Genomic DNA, 23037 nt, shown 5'->3' with positions numbered 1-23037 from the left:
GCTCTCTTTCTTCTGCTCTGTTCCTCTGATGTCAGAAAGAGGTGGGAGCAAAATCCAACCATCCATTTTCTGCCCTTTCCTGCCAGCAGCACTGCCATGCTCTGCCTGTCTTTTCTGGTAAGCACGGAAGGGTGAAGAGGCAGCGTGTCAGAACTTCAGTTCTGTCTGAGCAATATGACAAGATGCTCCTTTTTCTTGTAAAACTGGAGAGTTTTTACAAAAAGCTTGCAAAAGTTTGCCATTGCAATGTGATTTTGCTCTACAAGCCTAATCTATGCTGTTGCAGGGAATGGTGTATTAATGGATTATTTCCCTGATGCTGAGTGCTGGACCCTCCGCAGTCATGAGTTTTGCATCTATAATTAAGCCTGGGTTGCTTATTATTTTTCTCCTGGGTGAAAAAATATTGTTTCCTTCAGCGGATTTATTAGGGGAATTAGTCAACAGGTGGTAAAAAGACAGATGACAAAAGGAAGTCCAGAATCTCAAGGATGAGTGTGTGAAGAAGGTCTAAGCTGAGAGAAGGTATTGGAACAGAAGTTTGAGTATCCTCTAGGTAGTTAGTCTCTGCTTACACTTCATAATAAATCATTTTTGAGGGGTTTAGAAACAAGTAACATATGGAGTTTATCAATCTGTGCATTGTCTTGATCTCTGAATTAAGGATCTCTGCTACAAGTCAGGAAGCCTGGGATTTGTAGAGTCTGGGTAAGAAGTTCTCATGTCTGTAGAATTTTGAAATACTTTCTTGTGAGTTCCTACCCAAGCAAAGCCAGAGGCAGAAAATATTCTTAATTGTTTGTTTGTTCAGCCAGAGCCACCTGAGCAGCTAGAGCTGGAAGTGTGTTTTGGGAAGTGCTGGAAATATTCCCCAGTCTTTTGGATTCAATGTGTGTGTCTCAGAGCTGTCAGGGACAAGACAGCGTAATCCTGTTGTTCTTTTCTTCTGGGGGAGGAATTGAGTGGGGTTGAACTATCAATACCAAACCTCAGCTCCCAGCGAGCTCCTAATGCCACACAGAGTCTTCTGCATTCCATTATCCATGGGGGGAAATATCTGAAAGAGAAGCTTTGCTAGTAACGTTTAACTTTTTATGCCTCTCTACTGCAGAGAAAATGTTGGGAAAGGCAAAAGGAGTTGCAAGGGGAAGGAGGGCTAAGTGAGGTTTTGACATTCAACATGAGAGGAGTTGTGCTTCACATCCATGTCATGAGAAGTCTGACCTGTGCAGAACCTCATGATTTTCTCCTCCCTTTGCTGTTGGTGTGCCCTCACCCCAGTGCTGCAGGAACAACTAACCCCTTTTGTCCCCTGCAGCTGGAGGTGGAGATGAAGGTGCTGAAGTCTCAGCAGTGCACGGCCGAGCAGAGCACTGTCATCACCAAGGAGGAGGTGGACACGCTCAGGTAGGCAAAGCAAGGGCAAGGCTGAGCAGGTTCTCCTCTTTTTGGTGGAGCTAATGAGAAGGGAAATGCCTGGGGTAGTTTCACTGCCTGCTGTGGCTCTTGTCATCTCCTGGTGGAGCAGCAGGTACAGGAGCTCACTGTGCTATAGTGCATGAAGAAGTTGGAGTACAGGCTGCCTGCTATTCAGGCAATGGGGTGATGATCAAAACAAATTTTCCTTGTATTCCTGAAGTAGGATGTTCTTTTTCTGTGCACATTTTGCTCTCTCACCAGCTTTTATGGACGTGAGAACCCCATGAAGCATTAGCAGAAACATTCAGCCCATGATCTGTCCTGCATTTAGGTACTTTATAAGCTTTGCTGTTTTTTGGGAAGCTTCAGGCTCTTTTCTTTTGATGTCTGGGGTCTTTTGCTGTCAGTTAATTCATAAGCCTGGCTCCTGCATCACTATTCCCCCTGTTGGCTTTCTTTCCTGTGGAAACAGCATTGCTGTTTATTTGTTATTTTGACCAAATCTTGACTGTAAATACAGGATCTGTTGGCATGTGTGTGAAGAGAATCCAGCTTTTGTACTGCTGATGCATGTGTAGCACTGGAGATAAAAGAGGGATGTTTCCCCTTGTGCATTGCTGGAGATGGCACAGGGGTACCTGTTGTGATTCAGTGAAAGAGAAGTTACAAAACAGCATTTCAGCAGAGGATACATGAGCATTTACAAAAGCTACAGTGGAACTAAACAACCTTTCCATGTATTTATTAAAGCATTTATAGCTTCCATTGCAAACCAGGTGACACAATAAATACTGAGCACAGAAAAGTTCATCTGTTTCTGAATGTTTAATAAAGTTCCTTTTATTTAAGTTGGGCGAGTCAGGTCCTCACAGGCTGAGTATTTTATTCTCAGCTGATGTAAGACTTTGGCTGGACTTTCACTTCTTAATTCTTTTATATTTTCAGCTCCATCACAATAAAGCGTGTCTGCCTCATAGGACTGAAAGCAAGGTTTTGCAGCAGGCAGGATCCTGCAGAAAGCAGAAATTACTGGCCTGTATGTTATGGCTTTGCTCTTGTGCTTTGCCTCTGGAGCTTGTTTTACGGCTTTGAAAGCCCAGTTCCACAGCAGGAGGGAGGTGTTTGAAAATAACACATGTTCAGCTAAGCTATTCCAATACATTTTAGAGTTGTACACCTAATCTTGGGGACTTGCTCCTGTAGGTCCCTCAAGGTGCTGTAATAGTTCTGGAGGCCCAAGGCATACATCTCCTTTCTTTATTCCATCATGTGTTTGAGTTCTGCTAAAGGAGAGAATGCTATGACTTCTCTTTTTCAGGGACATAAACCTGTCTCTATCAACTTTTGCTTTTTGTGGGTTTTTTTTATCTCATTCAGGCTTTTCCTTTGCTAAGGCACACTGGACCCTCTGAAACTTGAGGTTTACAGTGCTTCAGGAGCATTCAGCACCTCCTTGGCAACATTAAACCTGTCACTCCTGATTAATAATGTGCCTGTGTATCAGTAAAGCCAGCAGCCTGTTTGCTGTCTTCTGGGACCTGCAGGTTTGCAGAGTTTTCTGCTGTGTCTCCCTGCTCTCTCCCTCCCTGGCTGGTGTTGCTGCAGCACCCTTTCATCTGGAAGATGTTCAGGATCTTTATTTTCCCCTCCAAGACTCGTTATTTGGTGTTCAGTAGCTTCTCTGAACACCATTTGCTGCCTGTTACCTGAGCAGCTGGATGGCCACATAGTCCAGAGCACTCCAGAGTGTGACAGGCTTTGGCAGTGGGGATGGAGATGTCTGGCTCTGCCCTGAGTGAAAATCTATTTCCTGAGCAGGGATGAGTGGAGCTCACAAATACCTGCATGTTATGGGATCCTGGTGTTTGATTCAGCTCAACAGTAGCCCAAAAGCTCCTAGATGATGTTGTTTCCTCTCTGTTTTTAAGGAATTTCTTTGACTCCTAATCTCACTCTCTCTTCCATCCCTGGATGGTGTCAAACCTTTCACACAATGTCCCAAACCCAGACCAGTTCCCAGTGCAGTGGTTGATGGTGCAGAGCTGTTTTCCAATGATGGGCCATATTCTGAAGCTGTTTCAGCAGAGGCCATGCTATTGCAGTTGTTTTATGTTGATATTTTGGTTTTTCTTCCCTCTTGCTTCTGAAGCTGTGGGTGCATAGCAGCCACAGTTCCACATTCTAATTCCAGACTGGGGTTTTTTTTCTGTAATTTTTTACTGAACCACTTTTTGTTGTCGTGGCTGGTTTGTCCCAGGCCCTGATGCTGGTTATTTAGTTACAGAGCTGTTCCACAAAGCATGGATTTGTTTGATTTTGATCACCCTTTTCATTGCTCAGATCTAACAGTAAATGGCTTGGTGCAAGGTGTTCTCTTTCTGCTGGGGCTCTCTTTGCTGGAGCACTGTAAGCCAGTTCCTGCTCCTTTTTCCTTACTGTTTGCTTCCATTACTGCTTCAGACATCTCCTCACACTCTCAGACACTCTACATCTGAGTGGAGAAAAATTTTAGAATTGACTCCATAAAGATTTTTTTTATTATGTTTCTAGACTTAAGCAGTCAATGGATATGGTTGGACTTTATTTTGCATTTTCTGTGCATTGTTCAAGAAACTGGGCCAAGTTCTTTCTTCACAGAAGAGGCTCCTTCTCAAAGGAGCACAGAATAAATCACTATATTCTCCCATCCTTTGGGGCTCAGGAGGAATGTGCTGTGATCCACATCAAACACTCCTCGTGGCTCAGCTGGATGTGTCCTCCCTGTACAGCAGCAATGAACTGGGTGGGTGTGATTAAAGAACAGAAGGGGTTTGGAGGAGAACAGGGATCAGAATGGGAAGGGATTGGGTCTGCTGTGCTCATCCTCCTCCACCTGTGGGCCTCAACAGCACCAGTTAATTCTGTGTAGTGCTAAGGAGAACAACACAAGCTCCACTGTCACCCCTTCCTTCTACACATCACTGCCAGAAACTAATTCTGGGAGAAAACGGGGGGAAGAATGCAAATTTCCAAACTGGAAAGTGAGGAAAGGAACGCTACGGTTTATGAGGGAGTTATTTCCATTTCTGTAGTTTATTGTAGTCTTTGAAATCTTTTAACTTACAGGATGATGTGTCTGCTCTGGGCTGAGCCCAGCCAGCCTCTCCTGTTAGCTGCTGTCACGAAGGAATGTGAAAAATAAGAGGAACCACTGAAAGCCAGCAAGAGGAGTGTGCAGAACAGGAATGGGCTGTTGAGCCTCAGGCATTTCCATATAGACCCCGTGGTTAGGAGCTCACTTCTGAAAACAAAAGCAAGGGAGACACAAAGGAGGGAAAAAAAATCCATATTAATCCTTTGAATCTGTATTCACCTCCTGTAAGTGAACGAGAGCTTTTAAGAAAAATACCTTTTGTCTCATTTTTCTTTAGTATGGAAAGTAAATTTTCAGCCAGAAACTTGAAAGACTTTATCAGTTTTTCCTCCTTCTCCTGAGAACAAAGTGCTATTTCGTCAGACCTTTTATAACTTTAAATGTGAAACTCTCTCCCAGCATCATCGTTTCTGGAGAGACAATAAAAGCAGTGCTAATGCTGTCATTTCTCACACTTTTTGCTGCTCCCTCTGAAATAATATTTGTTTATATTCTGCAGATCCTATGAAAAGAAACTGTGGTCAACCCATTGAGTTCCTGCAGTCTAGGGTACAGCATTTGGGCATTAGCACCTTTTAGAGGGAAGGTGGTAACTGTGAAGAAACTGGTATTTCAGAATCTATAAATAAAAGGAATATTATAAAAATATAAAAGAATAATATATAAATAAATAGTAAAAGGAATATTTTTAAAAATAACTTCACTAAAGACTTAAGTGACAACAGCTGAAGGAACTTTTCAGCTGGAACAAATCTGAACTTTTTCTTTCTGCTGTCAAACTGCAACCCCAGTAAATCCTAAATGTTTTCTGTGGATTTAGTGACTGGGTAGAGTTACAGTAATTCAAAAGAAATTCATGTCCTTGCCAATGCCCATTAGTCACACTTGCTGGAATTCTGTCTGCTCTGCTCCTAACACCATCTCAATGCCATCTGGATCCCTTAATAGCATCTTCCCAACACATGCATTTTCTGCTCCATTCAGGATTTTCCTCTTCAGCAATAGCTTTTCTGCATGGCCATGCCCCCTTGGCAGATGGGGCCTCTGTAAGACGTGTCCTCATCGGTGCTATCCACAGGCAACCACATAACACAGCTGAGGACATTAAAAACCAATAAAACAAAGATAAAAGGGTGATGGTGGGGGGAATTTCAGTGGTTAATTCCACTGAAAAGCTCTGGGCTCAGAGAGGCTCTGTGAGTGCCTAGATGCTGTTGAAAATCCAACAGATTGCCTCCTTTTTTCCTTTCTGAGGTAGGAGCAGCCTTGTCTCACGATCTGAGGGTTTTTGACAGACTGAACACACGCTGTGGGATGTCTCCTGATTCTCACAAGTGTCATTTCAGGAGACCTGAGGCTGTAGGTGTTTGGGTTTTTTTCCCCTCATTCCTTCTGATTTGTGATAATGAAACATGCAGTAGAAGCAATATGAAGCTCAGTTTATAAAAGAGGGAAAATCCACGAGGCTGAGCAAATGCCAATGAATCTGTATTCTTGCACTAAATTTGATCTTGTGAAAGGTTGTGGAGATGGCATCAATTCACCTTATGCCTGTGGAGCCTTCAGCTCTTGGTTGGGCCAATAACAGGAAAATCTTCTGGACAGGTGAAGAGATCTTTGCCAGAGATTAAATATTTACATGTTTTCAAACCCCTGTGTGGAAAAGTTAATGAATTCTCCAGAAATTAATTCAAATAATTTCTTTCTGTATCACAAAAATTGACAATGGTGTTGATATTTCAGGAAGTAACTGGTGTTTCTTCCTTTATTGTGGCACAAGGCTGTTTTTAGAATAGACAGCAGCTTTTAAGGCCAGGTTGGATGGGGCTTGGAGAAATCTGGTTTAGTGAAAGATGACCCTGCCCATGGTGGGGCAGCTGGAACTGAATTATCTTTTAAGGTCCCTTTTAACCCAGACCATTCAAAAATTGAGCTGGTAGATGATTCTCTGTACCCAGGTGTTTCTGTTCCCTGCTTTTTGTGGTACTCACAGGGAATTGTCTTGGGTTGTTCTCCCTACCTGAAGGTAACTCCAATGTGTTGCAAGTGGAGGATTGCAAATTGGTGATAAAGTAGCATCACCTCTCTTGTGCAGGTGTCCCTGGAGAGAAGAGGCACAAGGAGTGTGCACCAAGGCTGTTCTTGTGGGTGCTGGTGAATCCCAAAGCAGTACACAATCATCCCCATACGTGAACTTAACAAAAAAAATACGTAAATGAAAAAAATCCAAGTGCCAAGCCAGTAAATATTTTTCAATATTTGACTTCCATATTTTAACCACCAGCTGCAAATGCTTTGCTGTGTTTATATATAGATAGGATTTCCCTTGCCTCTCTCTCTCTTTGCCATTGGGAAGCATTCCCCAGAGGGCTGGGAAGCAAAGCTGGAACAGCACAAAACGTTTGCCACTGGTTCTGAACACTTTCCCACTGGAGATCCAGGACACTGAACAGTGTTAAAAATAAGATAGGAGAGAGATAAATGGTTGAAAGCACTAGCTAGTCTCAAAATCCTCTTGGCACAAAGGTTACAGCAATGTTCCAGTCCCTCAGTGCAGGGGAAGCAGCAGGTTTTGTGTCTGGAGGAGAACCAGGGAGCGCCCTGTGACTCATGAGCTGACCTTGGCCAGAGCAGGGCAGGAATCCCTCCAGGAATCCCTCCAGGAATCCCTCCAGGAACCCCTCCAGGAACCCCTCCAGGAACCCCTCCAGGAACCCCTCCAGGAATCCCTCCAGGAGCCCCTCCAGGAGCCCCTCCAGCCCCACGTTGTGTCAGGGAAGGAGGATGTCCCCATAGCTGGGACAAGCCCAGGGACAGAGGCTGTGACCCTCAGCTGCTGCTCACTGAGCGGGTGGTTCTGGAGAAGAGAAGGCTCCAGGGTGACCTCACTGTGGCCTTTCAGTACCTAAAGGGACTGCAAGAGAGTTGAAGAGGCACTTTTGACCATGGCATGGAGTGGTAGCTCGAGGGCCAGTGGCTTTTGACTGCCACAGGCCAGGGTTAGATGGGATATAGGCAAGAAATTCCCTGTGAGGATGGGGAGGTCCTGGCACAGGGTGCCCAGAGCAGCTGAGGCTGCTCCATCCCTGGAAGTGTCCAAGGCCAGGTTGGACAGGGCTTGGAGCAACCTGGGATAGGGGAAGGAGTCCCTGCCCATGGCAGAGAGGGGAACTAAATGATTTTTGCAGTCCCTTTCACCACAAATGGTTTCAGGATTCCATGATCTCTGCTGCCTAACGGGGAGCGCCGCGGGCTTTAAATCACCTCTTGCTCAGCAGCGAGGCACAAAGGGCACAAACAGATTATTGAATCCTGAAATTGCAGGTGAAATAGCACAAAAATGTAATGGCTTGAATCTACCCTCATTACAGCTGTGTCTCAGGTCTTTGGGTAGTGTTTTCTGGCCGCTGCTATGGGTGATTTTCAAAGGGTAACTGAGGGGCCTGATGTTAAACCTCCCCACGGAGACAAATTTTGCAGGCAGATGACAGCAGTATCAGATTATTCGTGAGGCTGGATGGGGAGAAATTTGTTCCCAGTTAAAATTCAGCATGTCAAGGATGGAGAAAGTGCTGATGAGAGTCCTGTGTCTGGCTCTGACCTTTCAGGAGCTGTTGCGTTGTTGTTCCTCAGAGAAGAGTGTTGCTCTCCTCGTGGCCTGTTCTGCAATCTATTTAGAAATGCACCTTAAAAGCATTAATTCCACTTCAAATTTCCATTTTTCCTGACCTTTTCACTCTCCTTCTTCAGCATCCTCCATCCCCACTAGCTTTGTGTCTCTTTTGAAAGTTATTGATGATATTTTTTAATGGCCTGGACAGTGCTAAAGCTGCTCCTTGGCATTTTAGAGCCTTCCAAGAGCAGAAAAAAATGAAACTTTATAATATTTGAAAATTGCCAGCAGGGGTCAGGCTTACAAATAATTTAAACAATCCAAGCTGCATATTTATAAAGGAGACATTTCTGTGCTGAACCTGATGTAGATCAACCTGCTTCTGTGGAAAAGTTTGGAACTGTTGCCAGATGAATAGGAGAGATGACTTCTTCCTTGTACCTGAAACTGCTGTTGCATAATTTTGGGATATTGGCAGATGGATGCATTCTTTATTGTATGGTGCAAGGATTTTCAGCTTAATTTAGATAATTTAAAATATTATTAAGCTAGATGATTAATTTTTAAGAATATTCTGAGAAAAGCATCCTGAGGAAATTGAATCCAAAGATCAGTGTTACTCTGTATTAATTGTACAATTAATCCCAAGAAGTGGATGTACAATTGTACAATTAATCCCAACATGTGGAAGGGGAGGGCCTTGAACGAGCATCAGAGTTTTGTACTCTGTACTTAAATGCAAGAAAAAAAATTGTTTCCAATCTTTTATACACATATTTCCTGGCTAACAAGTTTGATAAAGTTCTCTGAAGGATTCACCAGTCATTTGTCTAAGGCTGGTATGGTTGATCTAATGTATTTGACCTTTCAAAAAGCTTTGAGCCAAAGATTGTAAAGAAACTTGGATGGAGTGAAAAAAGGAGATTCTTTGTTGGACTGATAAGAAGATATAAACCCTGGAGGTCTGGCTGTCCCAGTGTACTGCGGGTGCCCTTCTGAACATTCTAGAACATCTGGGTACCTGGCCAGGAGGCTCTCTCCAGTCTTATCTCCAGGATTTCCTGAGCCAGAGATAACACAATATATTTTTACTTTGTAAAACTTCATGCAATTTTTTTCTGTTAATTTGCTTATGTAATATAAAGGTAAAATATGGAAAATTGAAGAATAAATGTTTTCACAATGCAGAGTTTTTCTGCTAGATCCTAGAATGGTTTTGATTGGGGATTGGGAACTTGTCCAACACAAAGATGGGTTTTTTGAGTAGTGAGGTAGCAGAGTTTGAGATAATAAGAAATTATTCAGCTTATCAGGGTATTCAGAATTTCAGAAGAAATCTTAAAATGCTGCTTGAGGTGGGAGATGAAGTTGCATATCAATAATTGCCAAACCCATGCACATAAGAAAAAACACCCTTACTTTTACTCCCACAACAGAGAGCTCTAAATGAGCTGTTGTCACTCAAGAAAGAGATCTTACATTATTGTGAACAGCTTTCTGAAAATATTAGGTAGGTGCTCCATAGTTAAAAATACAAATAGACTACTAGAAGCTGTTGGAAAGGAAGTTGAGAATAAAGCAGAAATCCTCGTTGTACCACTGAATATATCTGAGTGCTCTTTGTAGTTCCAGCTTACTTCATGTCAAAAAATCTATATAAAACTTGAAGGAACAAGAAAAAATATATATAAAAATGGAAAATCCTTGGTGTGAAGGAAGACTAAACTGAGATTCTTCAGGAACTAATAGAGGAGGCCTGTACTGTGGTGTGGAGAGGGGAGTGTGGTACAATTATTCATGACTTTTCACAGCAGAACTAACGGGTGCTCAGTGAAATAATCACATGTGAAGTATAAAACAAACTGGACTAATTTTTCATACAGTGCATAATTAAATTGTGGAACTTACTGCCAAGGAGCGTTGTGAAGGCCAAAAGTATAAATCAGATCAAAAAGAGATTTGATGCCTCATGGAAGTTTTAGCTGCTGGTGGTTATTAAACGTGATGGTCTAGACTCAGTCTGTGGTTCAGAAGGTATCCAAGCTGAACTTGCTTTTTATTCAAATTGTATATTTTTAGTATACTTTTACAAATTATATTCTCATCATATAAACATGTCACTTTTAACCATATGCTTTAGCTGCCTCAGTAGTGCAGTTTTGTGGTGCTGAATGCAGAAATAATCTGACACTCTTCCTGGTTTCATGCTTTACTTGATTATTTGTGTGGGACTGTGCAGGGACACCCAAAGCCTATTAATTTTCCCTTCTTCTCCAGGTTGAAAATTGAGGAGCTGGAAGCTGAACGCAGCAAGCTGGCAGAGGAGAACAGATCTCTGGAAATGAAGCTGGAGAAGCTCACTCAGCAGGTAGGAGTGTGGAGGTGCAGGGCAGCTGGAGAGCCTGGCGTGGTCCCTGTGCCCTGGCTGCTCTGACAGATGTGCCTGAGTGCTCCCAGCACGGAGCTTCCCTCCCTCCACCTGGGCAAGGCACCTTTGGGCAGCCTGTGCTGTCACACCTGTGTTCCTGGCCATGCCACCAGAGAGGTTTGGAGTCAGATGATTCACAGATTCAGTTGTCTTGTTGGATGACTCTCTCTCTAGGAATTCTTCTCTTGGGACATTAAAAATTGCTCCGAGTTAAGTCGCTTTGCCACTAGAAGTTGTCTGTCCCCAAATTAATTCATGATGAAGTGGGATCATAGACAGGGCTGAACAGCATTGAGTGGGTGAGAAACTTTGAGTTTTGTTCATGTTGAAGTCTCCTCTCTGCTGGTATCAGTGAGGCAGCAGAGAGCACCTCAGCAGGCAGGAGTTTTCCAGGCCAGGAACCATCAGTGCTGTTGAGGGGATGAGCTGGCAGCATCCACAGACGTGGAGAGCAGAAGGTGTGGAGTCAGGAGGATGGGAGCTGTATTCCTTTTACTGTGATGCTCTGTGTGTTTTGCCTTTTCCTGGTGCTGTCCTCTGCAGCAGAAGGTGTTCAGCTTTTCACTCTGGGTAGATCTGTGAAATCTCACTGCAGCAGATAAGGGGACTGGCTGTTCAGCTTGTTGTCAGCCTAGGAACAGCTTTCCTGTGCAGAGGAAGGGCAAGGGAGTTGCTTTAACCTGTTGTGGTGTTTTCTGTTTGAAAGATGCTGGAGCAAACAAGAACTTGAGCCTGTTGGTTCAACCAAAGCCCACCCTTCTATGAAGAGTGTTATCTCTTCCTTCTTTTCTCTCTGATGTGTGGAACAGTTTGTCATTGTAGCATTCTGTTGTTTTAATTTTACTTTCTTTTTATCTTTATTTTTCCCTTTTTTTTTTTGTAAATTGCTTCATGGTAGAAAACCTGCAGGTTTGAAATTACCCAGATTTCAGCCAGAGCATTGATGTTATCTTGACACCTATTAGATGTGAATCAAATTTTTTTTTGTTTTTATAACCCATTCCTGAAGACAGGGGAAGTGACAGGTTTGATAAAGCAGGGAGCTAAGAGCTGCTGAGCATCTCTGCTGAGCCATGTTTAGTGTGAAACCTGTCACCCCGCTCTCCTTTAATTGGGTTCCAGTCATCAGAAGAAGATGAAAGCTTTGGGCTGGTGTTTGGATGCTTAGACCTCCAACAAATACACAAGCAGCTTTGGTTTCAGAGCAGATTACAGCTCAGGTCATGGTTAATCTGCCTACATGGTCTTACAGTGGTTGCTGGCTTTCCAAGAAGGCCTGACCAGAGGAATTCCCTATTTTATTTGTGCTATCTCGAAATATCACAAAGATCTGCTTTGTTTGTTCATACAAAGATGAACCAAGTGACTTGAGATGCCAAGTCTTGAGTAGCAGGTCTAGGAAAGCGAAATCTTCGAGTTAGTGAGCTGAGTTCAGGTAAAGATGTGTTACAGTTCTGGTCTCTTCTGGTTTCCAGCATTCCAACAATGATGCTCTTCCATCTCCCTTGCCAAGGGTAAGGACGTGGCTTTAACTCCTTATTTAACAGGAGGTAGCTCCCCCTGTCCCTAAAGTCTCACTTTACCTGTGTGTTAGAAGAGTTGATGCCTAAAGTAGTTTTTTTGAAAGAGAAGGAGTAGAGAGGAAAGCACAAGTACAGGAATATGTCAGCTGAATGCTAAAGTGTCTGTATTGATCAGTGTGTGCCCACCTGAATGGCCAAGAACTCCTCAGAGGGAAAAACATCAGCCTTCCCATTTTTATTCACCTTGTGAATCAAATACCTTGGCAGGCCAAGCTTAAGATGACTCTTTTTATAAACACATTGAAGGAAGGTTTGTTACAGTGAGAACCCACAAAGTTAAGGATAAGCTTAGAAATTCACCTCTTTTATCAGTGCTGAGCAAATATGCTGAAAATGTCATTATACACTCAGATAAGGTCACTGAAGTGTTGCTAGTTTGACATGTTATTTATTCCCACCTCTGAAAGAAATCATTGGGAAATGATGGGTTAAAATAAAGTCTGTATCATGAAGGGGGAAAAGAACAAGACAAACTACATGCAGAAGTCACAATGAAGTTTTACTGAACAGGAAGGTGACTAAAACTACAAACATGGGAGAAGCATGGCTTCAATCAAACAAAGGTGTAAGAGAAGGGGCTGACATAAAACCAGGTAGAATGAGGGTGGTTGCTGACAAATCTTTATCTTCAGTTCCTTGTAAAATAAAACCTCTGACTCCTGGAATTGTATCTACTACAGGAAAGATATGTAGAAGGGACAGATTAAAGTTGGGAATTTGGAAGAGACAGGTTTTAGAATTAAGGCTCTGAGTGCTTTACACTGAACTGAATCTGTTGTGTTCACAAAGTTGTGGTTGGTGCATGATATCTAGGGAGATACAGCTAATAATTTGTAATTAAAAATGTCAGTTTGAATGTATTGAGGTGTGGAAAGGAGTAGAGTTTCAATAATGTTTGTCTCCCAATCACAGAATCATTTAGGTTGAAAAAGACCTCAGATCATTGAGTCCAACCTATGACCCAACACCACCAGACCAAATCTGTGAACCAGACCGTGGCACTGAGGGTCATCTCCAGTCTTCCCTTAAACACCTCCAGGAGTGGCAAATCCACCGCTTCCCTGGGCAGCTCATTCCAGTTCTAATCTCCATTTCTGGGAAGAAATTCTTCCTCTCACATCCTTTTGTATCTGAATATTGGCACGGGAATTTTGCTGATTTCTGCACAAAAGCCACTTTGTGAGCCAGGGGACCCTGATGGACTGGGCTGAGGGCAAAGGAGCACCTGGAAAGTTGCTCTTGGTGTGTGACTCACACTCCTTGAGCTCAGTATTAGCAAATGAACTGAGGTGCTGATAGCTCTCCACAGTTGGGTATATAACATCTGACACCTTTTTGTATTCTGTGCTTGTGTGGGGACAGCTTGAATTATGCCTGAAGGCGTTTTCCACCTCCACACACCCTATCCACCAAAACCCCCTTGCCTCTTGACACCTAGCTGCAGGATGCATTGATTTTCCTTCACTGCTATAAAGACTTTAGCATGGATATCACTCACTGGCCAGGTCTTTACTGCTAATGAAAACCTCAGATTACAAAAACACGGGAGATGTAAAGCTGTAGAGAAATGACACCCGGCTGAGACTGCCTCCCTGGTGCCCAGGATATTATCTTAGGGAGAACATTGGAAACCGTGGCTCAGGAGAGGCATTCAAATAATATGAAAAGAGTGGGTTTAAACACACAATTTTATCTCATCTCTTCTACCCTTCTTCCTTTCAATGAAGCAAAAAAAAAAACATTTCCAGGAAACCTGAGCTGCTGCTGCTTGGCCCAGGGTGGGCAGGCTGAGATTTCAAAGAAAGGCTTGGTTTGTTCAGTTATCTGAAATGATCTGGACCATCTTCCAGAGGTGCTGGTGGAAAAGTGCAGCTTGATTCCAGGAACAAAAGAGACTGATCAAATCAGTGCTTTTTGGATAAAGTGGGAGGAAAGAGTTGGGAGGAGTGTTCAATTAGCATTTCTTACTGCTAGGAGCCCTGTGTTTACAGGCAACCGGGCGGATGTGAAGTGTTCCTTATGCAAATACTACTCTCCTGCTTTTCCTGCTCTCCTCTACTCTTCCAGCTGAAGAAGAGATTCTTCAAGGTTGGCTGCTTCAAGGAAGATTGATTAAAATCAGCTGCAGTTTGACTTAATTGGATCCATATGCTTGGAGAGAGAGCAGGACTAGTTAAAGTCCTCGTAATTAGTTCACAGCTGGTTGGTGAGAATGAAACTCCAGTTAGAGTTCAGATAAGTGGATCTGTATAGATAAAAGGCAAGTAGATGGGTTCTTTTTTCTTACACTGAGATGTGTTTGGGCTTGAAAATCACCTCTAGTCCCATAGCCAAGCTGGCAGCCTAATCCCTCTGAGTGTGTGCATGTGTATTTGTGAGGCTAAAGGGAAAGGGTCTGTATTTTCTGGCTTGTTTCTGAGTAAAAAGAATCACCTGTGGATGCTGGCAGTCAAGAATACCTGATAGAAAACTGGGAGAGGATCTCAGGAGTAAACAAAACACAACACGGGCACGTGGGAAAGGGTCATGAATTGGCACAAACTCTGGATTGTCCAACTTTGATTGCTGTGTCCCTGCTCACAGTAGTAACTGGTTGTGTTTAACCTCTCTGCCAGTCAGTAATAAGACAAAAACACTCAAAAATGCAGTATTATACATATTGAAATTATTTATTTTTGCCTATTATTTCAAAGCTCAAAAAGAGCTGACTAACTCCATAGTGTGGGGACAGTCATCAGAAAGCTTACTCCAGACAGAAGCTGGAATTTATGGAAAGCTTTGCTGTTAGAATAGAAGGGACTAAATTGCTTGTTACGGTGTCCTTGAGGGAAGTGCCTGCTGGGTTTAGTTCTCCAGGAGTGAGATGTCCATGAATGATAGAAGTGCTGGACATCCAGAGCATTCGTGTGTTTCTCTTTCCCCTTCCTTATCTCTGCAACTTTTGTGGTTGGGCTGGCCTCCTCCTTCTTCTAGCACTGTATTTTGAGGGAATAACAAAACATCTGGGAGCTGTACCCCAGGGGAAGGGGGACAGAGATTGTTTCTCCTCTTTAAGCATTAATGACTCATTTTATGGTTAGGGCTTTGGCAGCCAGGCAGTGACTAGCTTGGAGTTAAGAACCCAAGGCAGAGCTGAGGTCATTTAACAGTCTAACTGTTCATTTTGTGACCAGTGAAGAATGATGAATGAATCATTTACACTGTTATAAAACTTAAAAGGACATAGAACCTTTCAAGATTCTCTAATTGGCCTCTCAAATGCTCACAAGTCTTCTTCCTGGATTATCTCCATGCCCTCCTTTTTCAAAAACTTCCTGTCCTTTTTTCTTCATCTGTGCATGCTGAGGTCTGTGTCAGCCCCTGTGGCACAGCTGATCCTTGTTGTAAACCTCACCTAAGTTCAGCCTTTTATTTATTTTTTTTCTAGAAGGCTTCTTTAGATGGTTCTGGGCAAATCACTTGGCATCTCTTCAGTCAGGTACTGCTTTTGGAAAGGTGTAGGAACAAATTTGCGTGTACTCCAGAGGGACTTAATTATGAGATAGAGTAACTGAGAGAATACAGCAGGACACCCAGTAAAGAGAAGATGAAGAGAAGTGCAGGTCCAGGACTGCAGAAGGTTGGATCATATTGTGCTGCCCCACTCATCCAGTTCATGGGAATGTGTGGGAGTGCATGGGGAACGGAGTGGTTTGTGATCAGTTCCACAGGTTCCTGGATTTAATCAGTAATAAGCTCATTTTACAGGCAATTTCTAAATTTCACAGGCAGCAGCAGGTCTGCACTGACCTAAGGAAGTGTATTTGAATGAGTGTATATAGTCAGAGACCACTCTGGGAGTCACTCCACAGTTTTGCTCAAAAAAGCAACAAAAAACCTGTAACAAACAGACATCATGGGTATTAATTTATGACAGATCAGAGGTGTGTAGTGCTTGCATAAAACAGGGGAGAACATTCACACAGGAAGCTGGCTTTGATTGAAGAAGGGGCCAATGAGCCTGGCTCTGGGGATGACAAGAGCAGTGGAGATGGGATGGCACAGGCAGGGGCAGAGGAGCACCCTGGAGTCCCCCAGCATGTCCTGGTGGTTGGCCTGGCTGTTACTCCACCTTCACTTCAATTATTCCTTGAGCTGGGTAGGAGAAACCAAGTCTGAACTGCTCTGCTCTGTCCCTAGTGTTCACAGGGAGCTGCTGAGGGGATGTGCTAAAGTGGCACCCAAATGAACAGGAGGGAAAAGAGCTTCCCCTATAACGTGCCCGTAAATTGTGCTGAAAGGATTATACGTGTTAGTTGGGAAAAAACATTGTGTATCTTGTGCCATGTGGATTAGTACTGCAGGAAATCCTAGAAGTGGTGTAAAATGGAAGGAGTGTAGAACCTGCTGTGATCCAGCCCCTGGGGATTAAGTGACACTGAATTAGCCGGGGCTATGCAAATATTTGTACGTGTTAATTCTGAATGCACTGCTGTTATTAGAATTAACAGAAATTAGAAACATTCCAGGGGAGCAGAGAGGAGAAGCATAAACCTGTCAGTTGCTTGTAGGTTTGTCATTTGGTGGTTCAAGGAGGAGCTGTTTGATGGCCTTGGTGGCCCCGAGAAATGTGATGTGCAAAGTGGATGTCAAATGGAGCAAGGACATGCACACAGCAGACTTGCTAATGTTTCTTAACATCAGGGACCACAAGTGCATAGATTCACATTTGTGCAGGAAAATTTTATCAACATGCCCTTTTAAAAAGTTTTTTTTAAGGAATTTGCACATTGAATATTAAACACCTGAAGCTCTATAAATTCTACTGCCAGAGCTGCCACCGTATTGTTTATTTCATGCAGCACCTTTCTCAAAGTTCTGCACAAACTGATTAACATTTGCATAATACATTTAACACGAAAATCCAGAATAAATTCATTAATGTTCTCCTGCCACTACCCTTGAAAATATCAGTGGCTGTGTGGCATCACAAAGCTCATTAGACAGCAGAGGGGGAGGAAGGGCGAGCGCTGGATTTCCTGAGCATCTCTGAAAACAGGAAAGGTCAGTGCACTGAGTGTCACCACCTGAGCAGCAGCACGGGGAGCTCAGAGCAGGCAGGGAGAGCTGGGCCATGGGGAATGTCCTGCTGGAAAAGGTCATTGTACCACTACACAGGAAACATGAACTTCAGGAGGTGCCATCCGTGCTGGAGTAGTAAAACCAAGCACAAAATGCAGATGAGGATGCTGCTGCACTAGGGAGAAGGCTTAGTGTTCTGCAGGGCCAAGCAGCAGGAAATTGTTCCAGTCCTTCTGTGGTATAAGAAACGTGGCTTGGAACAAACCTTGGTTTTCTGAACAGGCGTTGCAGAATGAATGGTGATGTTTTAAAAGTTGTGCAAGGCTTTGTTGAATGGCACCAGACCACTAAATCTGGGGTGTGTGCACTGCCTTCATGGGAGCATGGGGACAGAGACACCACTCTTGTTGGGGCTCTTGTATGGTGAAAAGAGCAACAGTGTTCAAAAATTAGTAATTTCAGCTGCAACTGCACATTCAAACTCTCAGTTGTGTATTTAAATTCCCACCCAAAACCTTAAAATGTGTGCCAGTGAAGCAGTAGTAAGTAGCAACTGCAGAAGGTTTCTGTGTGTTTCACTGATCCCCACAATCACCCAGTGGGTGAAAGCCAAGGCTGAGGAGACAGAAACAACCATTTTAAAATGAGACTTCACTTTTAAACTCCTCTAATCTTACTTATCGCACAAAGAAACAGCAAAGTTTCAGGAAGCGATAAGAGTGACTGTCCCTTTATAGTTTTCTTGTTTTTCTCTGTAGTCATTCAGTGGCACAAATTAGTTTTCAATTGTTCTTTCTTCATTTTCTATTATTTTTCTGCTGCTTTGAATTCTGCTTCCATGTCACAGAAACAAAACAAAAATGTCATTTAGACCTTTATAACGCAAATAACGCTTCGCAAGGTTTGTTTACTGAAGCTTTTGCTTTCTCTCAGACTTTCCATGAGTACCATGTCCATAAGTTGCAGCTCTCTCTTAGCTTTTCATTACTCATTACCATTTCAACCTTTGGTTGATGACCCAATTATTTCTGAGGTTTTGATTAAAGTTTCATGCTGCCCTTGTCTTTGCCATTTCTGTTCTGGTCTGGCGGTGTAAAGTCCAAGTTTTCAGTAATGTTCTTCAGCAGTTTTATTCTTCTGATTTTTCCTTTACTACTTGGTATATGTAAAATGTGACACCATCTCTAGGAGACAAAAGGCCAGGATGTGTCACCCAGATTATGGAAAAGATATAAGTCAGATTTTAATAATGTTTTCTCTGAGTGTGTGATGAGGGGAAGAGGAAAAGTCTGCCTGTTTCATGTCACAGTCAGGAGTGGGCAGTGTTTGTAACAATGTTAAAATAAACATATAAACATGAGGAAATGGGGAGATGCTCTGAGCTGAGGCACTGGTGGGGGTGGCCGTGTGCATCAGAGAAACACATTTTTGTGTGAACTGTCGAGGAATTCAAACCTGTGAGATGTTGTTATCTTACATATCCCAAAACTCTTCCCTTTGATCAGACTGACCTACCACCTCTGTGACACTTGGAGACGGAGATTTACATTAAAAAATGGGTTTTCTCAGAAGAATTTCTTCGAGTACTAGGAAGGAAACTTGACATGCCTCTGTCACTCGGATGTGTGGCATTGAGCATTCATCTGTCAGTGCAGGCTCGTGGTACCCAGGGTGGGAAGTGGGGAGAAGTAACACCCCAATAACAGAGCATTTCTGTCAGCACACCCTGAACACAGATCATGATGCAGGCCCTTCCTAGCCCAGGTTTGGCTCAATTTCCATTTGCTGGTGTCTGATAAGACTTTAAAGAGACAAGGATCCAGACAAGTCAGAAAAAAGTAATTGTTTTTGACAGCTTTTCTAGCTAGATTTGAAAGACAGGTAACAGTGGAAGATGATGCCTAATTTAGGTAGAAAGGCTGTTCTGTTTAAATGAGGATGGACAGTTGGAGTGGCAGGATAAGTGAAGTGCTGTGGGAAGAGCATCCCCTTTGGATCTTTTTAAAAGAGTGAGCAGTGTCCCATGAGGGGTTCAGGAGGGGAAGTGTCTGGCAATCCCTGCAGATGGGAGGGCTCCCAGGTGATCCATCACAGCCCTGCTCACCCCAGCATGGGGCTCAGCTCCATCAGGAGCTCTGCTGCTTCCTCTGATGGGCATTTAAACCCCACGTTTCCTAAATGATGCAGCAGCTCTGTGCCTGTTCTCTGCGGTTTTGGCAGGACATTTAAAACGAAATAAAAATTCCCTGAAAGCGGTTGTGCATGTTGGACATGACAGGAGATGTTCAGCTGAGATTGTGACCTTTCAGAACAAAGACACTGCTTTTGAAAAGGGGGTTCATTGTGCTTCTGGCTCTAGTAAGATGAAAAACTTGAAAAACCAGTAACATGAAGGCTGTGCAGCAAGGATGAGCTCTCCAGAGGTCCTCTTGTGTATTTTTGGTTGTCTTCCAGTGGATACATTCTTTCCCTCTGTGCAGCGCTACCACAGTTCCAATCAGTAGTAATTACAGAAATGTTCTCATTTTTATGAGTAGAGGGATGTGAAAAGCTGTTGACAGCAGTTTGCAAGGGAGCTCAGCTGTGGAGCTGCTTTCCCTCTAGATCCATCACAGCCAGAGCTGCTGACCTTAAGGTTATTTCCCAAGGAGTCAGGGCTTGCCCAGAGGTCAGTCTGTTCAGTGTGCAAGGAAAAGCATGATTAGATATGTGTGAGCTCTTATGATTATTATTAACATGGTGGAGCTGCCTGAACATTTAAATACAACACTGGGGAATTTAATTTTATATATTTATATATGTGTGTGTGTTTGCAGACGATTATTAGAATGCGTGTCAATGTATTTAAATGTAGACATGACTTGATATAGATGGTGTAAAACAGGAATATCACCGACACTGGCTTAAGGAATGCAGCTGGAGTGTGGTCAGAGGGATGGCAGAGGTGCCAGACAGGGAGGGAAATGCTGCTCAGGAGGGAGAACAGAGTCAGTGTGGGCTGGGGCTTCTTCCTTACATATGCTACAACCAGCATGTCAGACTGTGCCCTTCAGCTCACAGAGGCTGAAATGAAGGAAGGGGCAATATTGGAGTCGTTCCTTAGGTTCCTCTTCTTGTGATGAGGGGAAGGAATAGTGATTGTATGGCATGAAGTGGTTTCCACAGTGCTGCCAAGGGGCTGTGCCCGGGTGGCACACAGGCAGTAACTTCTACAGCCAAGCAGTTTGAGGACTGAATGTCAGTGTCTTTTGACTTTCTTGCTTTCTCAAGGTGTCTCTCTTCTGAGTGTGACGCTTCTGTTGACACTACTTAGAGGACAGATCTGTGTCTGTATCTGGAGATTTTTGTGTGGTCCATTCTCTCAAGCATCCTAGAGAAGAAAAAACACTGGACATGCTGCAAAGCAGACCTGTCAGTCAATTCACCAAGTATATTCCTCCTAAGCCTACTCTTTCATCCTTCCCATTTTAGTTCCTTGGCTATTTCGTTCAACTTAATGCTCTTTACTGATGTTTCCAGCTTCCAGGGGATCAAAAAGATAGTCTGAGTCCTCTTAGATATGTGTGAAAGTTAGAGATGATGCCCTTCTACCGATTTACTCAATGATAACTTGGAATTTTGTATCTGGGCAAGGCAGCTTCTGAAGTATTTATTTCTTCAGGCAGGCAGCTCAGGATAATGTTGAATTTGCTGGTTGGAGCAGTTAACTCAAAGCTGTTGAGAATCCAATAGATTGCCCCATAGCCATTCCTCTTATTGTTTCAGTTTATCCACAAATCTCTTTTACTCTTGTAAAATTGAAATGAAGATGAGATGACTGTCCCCATCTGAAAAGATTTCAGTGCTGCTTGAAGTCTCCTTGCACTGGCAGAAAAAACAATTGTGCTTTGAGCTTGAACTGAAAGACAGATAAGATCACCAGGAGATTTCCACAGCAAATGCAGAATATATTCTTCTCTAATGGATTCTTAGTGCTGTCTGGCAAGTAATTGAATTACTTGGGTATGAAGGGAGAAGGGGACTGGGTTGGGGATTTTTGGTGTTTGGTGGGTTTTTTTAAAGCTCCCAAATTTTGTGAAGATAGGAAGTAAACCATGGTTTCTCTGCATAACACAGGATGTCTGTCAGACATGGGAAAGCTAATTAAAATGTCACAATATGTACATGAGGGTGATGAGGCAGAAAAGACCGATCACTTCCTTGGTTCTAGGAATTTGTCTATGTCCCTGCTTCTATCTACTCACTGTGAAACCTGCAAGTAATTCATGCTCTGGGGGTAGGAATGAGGCCACTGGGTAAATCTGGCCTCTCTCTCTCTCCCTGGAGTAAAGCAGAAAATAAAATAAATCCATTCTTGCTCTGCTGCAATTACTGAGGCAGTCTCACTCCAGCTGGGCGATGCTGTCCCATCGTAGCCAGCACTGGTGCACTGTGCCAGAGGAGCAGTGCTAGCAGAGGTTAGCACTGGGGCAACTGGGAGGGTTCCACAGCCAATCTGCTTCAGTGCACAGCATGTGAGGGGACAGAAGGAAAGCAGCATCCTCCTCTTTCCCATCCTTTTGTTTCAAAGTACAAACAAAAGTGTGTCCTGGACAGCCAAGGGGATGATGGAGAGAGATAATAACACACCCTTTGGAAATACTCAAATATTCTTTGGAAATACTCAAATGGCCAAGAGGTGGTCCAAGCCTTACAGCCTGCATCATTGAAAACCACTGAACAACAGCAACATGAAAAAAAAGAGAAAAAAAAAAAAAAAAAAAAAAGGATGATCATCAGGGAAATTGCTATAATGGTAAGATAATTAGAATGTGGAATGATTAACATTAGCCAGTGTGCTGCATTGGCAAGGACTGTGCAAGTTGCCATAATGGGCCTCTTCCATATCAAACATGCAGTTTTTCAGCATTCAGTTTAACACTTTCATGTGACTTTAACAGAGTTCGTGGCTGAAACAAGCATTTGGTGCTCATGTAACATTGTTTAGTACCTTTCCTCTCCTGTGGCTGCTAGAAGGACCCAGTTTTTTTCCCTTTTGTACCTACTGATACTGAAGGATAAAAGCCACTCTCACCATGGAATTCTTCTACATTGTTTTGAATGACAGCTAGACATGAATTCCTGGGCATTTTCTTCCTGTTGTGCCTGATGGAAATGAGCTTCCCTAGGAAAAAAGTCTCTGAAATTCAGAACATGGTTGTCTTCTTCTCAAGGAGAAAATACAGGGACTCAGGATATCATATACTAATATTATAAAACAAATACTTTTATAAAGTCTGCTTTATAGTAGGCTCAGAAAATCCTCTCTGTTTATCGTCTTAAATGTTTGCAGATTCCTCCTGCCAACCGTTGTGTGTGGGCCCTTGGATTTGCCAAAACTAAACTGGTGCAAGAAATGAGATTTAGCACCACATTTAATAGGTTTGTAGCCTGATTGAGTTTGGAGCAAAACTCGGAATGCAGAATGACCTCAGTGGTCCCCATCTCTACTGATCAATGCAGAGCAGTAAACATTTGTTCTCCTTTAATTACCACCAACGCTACTGCCTCATGTACAGACCAGGGCATTGGATGTTCTGTCTCCCTCCATTTTCCAGGATCTGTAGTGGATTTCTGCTTGCTGTGCTTAGACATGGGCTGGTGTCTGATGTTTGTGCTGGGGCACTTCTGAACACCTCCAGCTTTCCCCCACCTCTGCACATACTGAGATCAGGCACATCCCTTCATTGCAGCTGATAAAATCTGCTGATGTGCTGTGGCAGAAACTCCCTTGATCTAAGCAGTGCTTTTATTTTTTTCT

At 43.2% G+C, this 23037-nt stretch overlaps 1 protein-coding gene across 1 annotated transcript in view; it reads left to right on the top strand.

Moving 5' to 3' along the window:
* Positions 1–23037, top strand: part of MAD1L1 (mitotic arrest deficient 1 like 1) — a 353113-nt gene that overhangs the window by 188703 nt on the left and 141373 nt on the right. The window contains exons 14-15 of the mRNA XM_063414357.1: positions 1319–1407; positions 10443–10533. Of these exons, the coding sequence (XP_063270427.1) occupies positions 1319–1407; positions 10443–10533 (180 nt within the window). The remainder of the gene's footprint in view (positions 1–1318; positions 1408–10442; positions 10534–23037) is intronic.

This window comes from Prinia subflava, chromosome 17 (genome assembly GCF_021018805.1).
Source record: "Prinia subflava isolate CZ2003 ecotype Zambia chromosome 17, Cam_Psub_1.2, whole genome shotgun sequence".
Lineage (NCBI taxonomy): Eukaryota > Metazoa > Chordata > Aves > Passeriformes > Cisticolidae > Prinia > Prinia subflava.
This window is presented reverse-complemented; position numbering and strand designations above follow the sequence as displayed.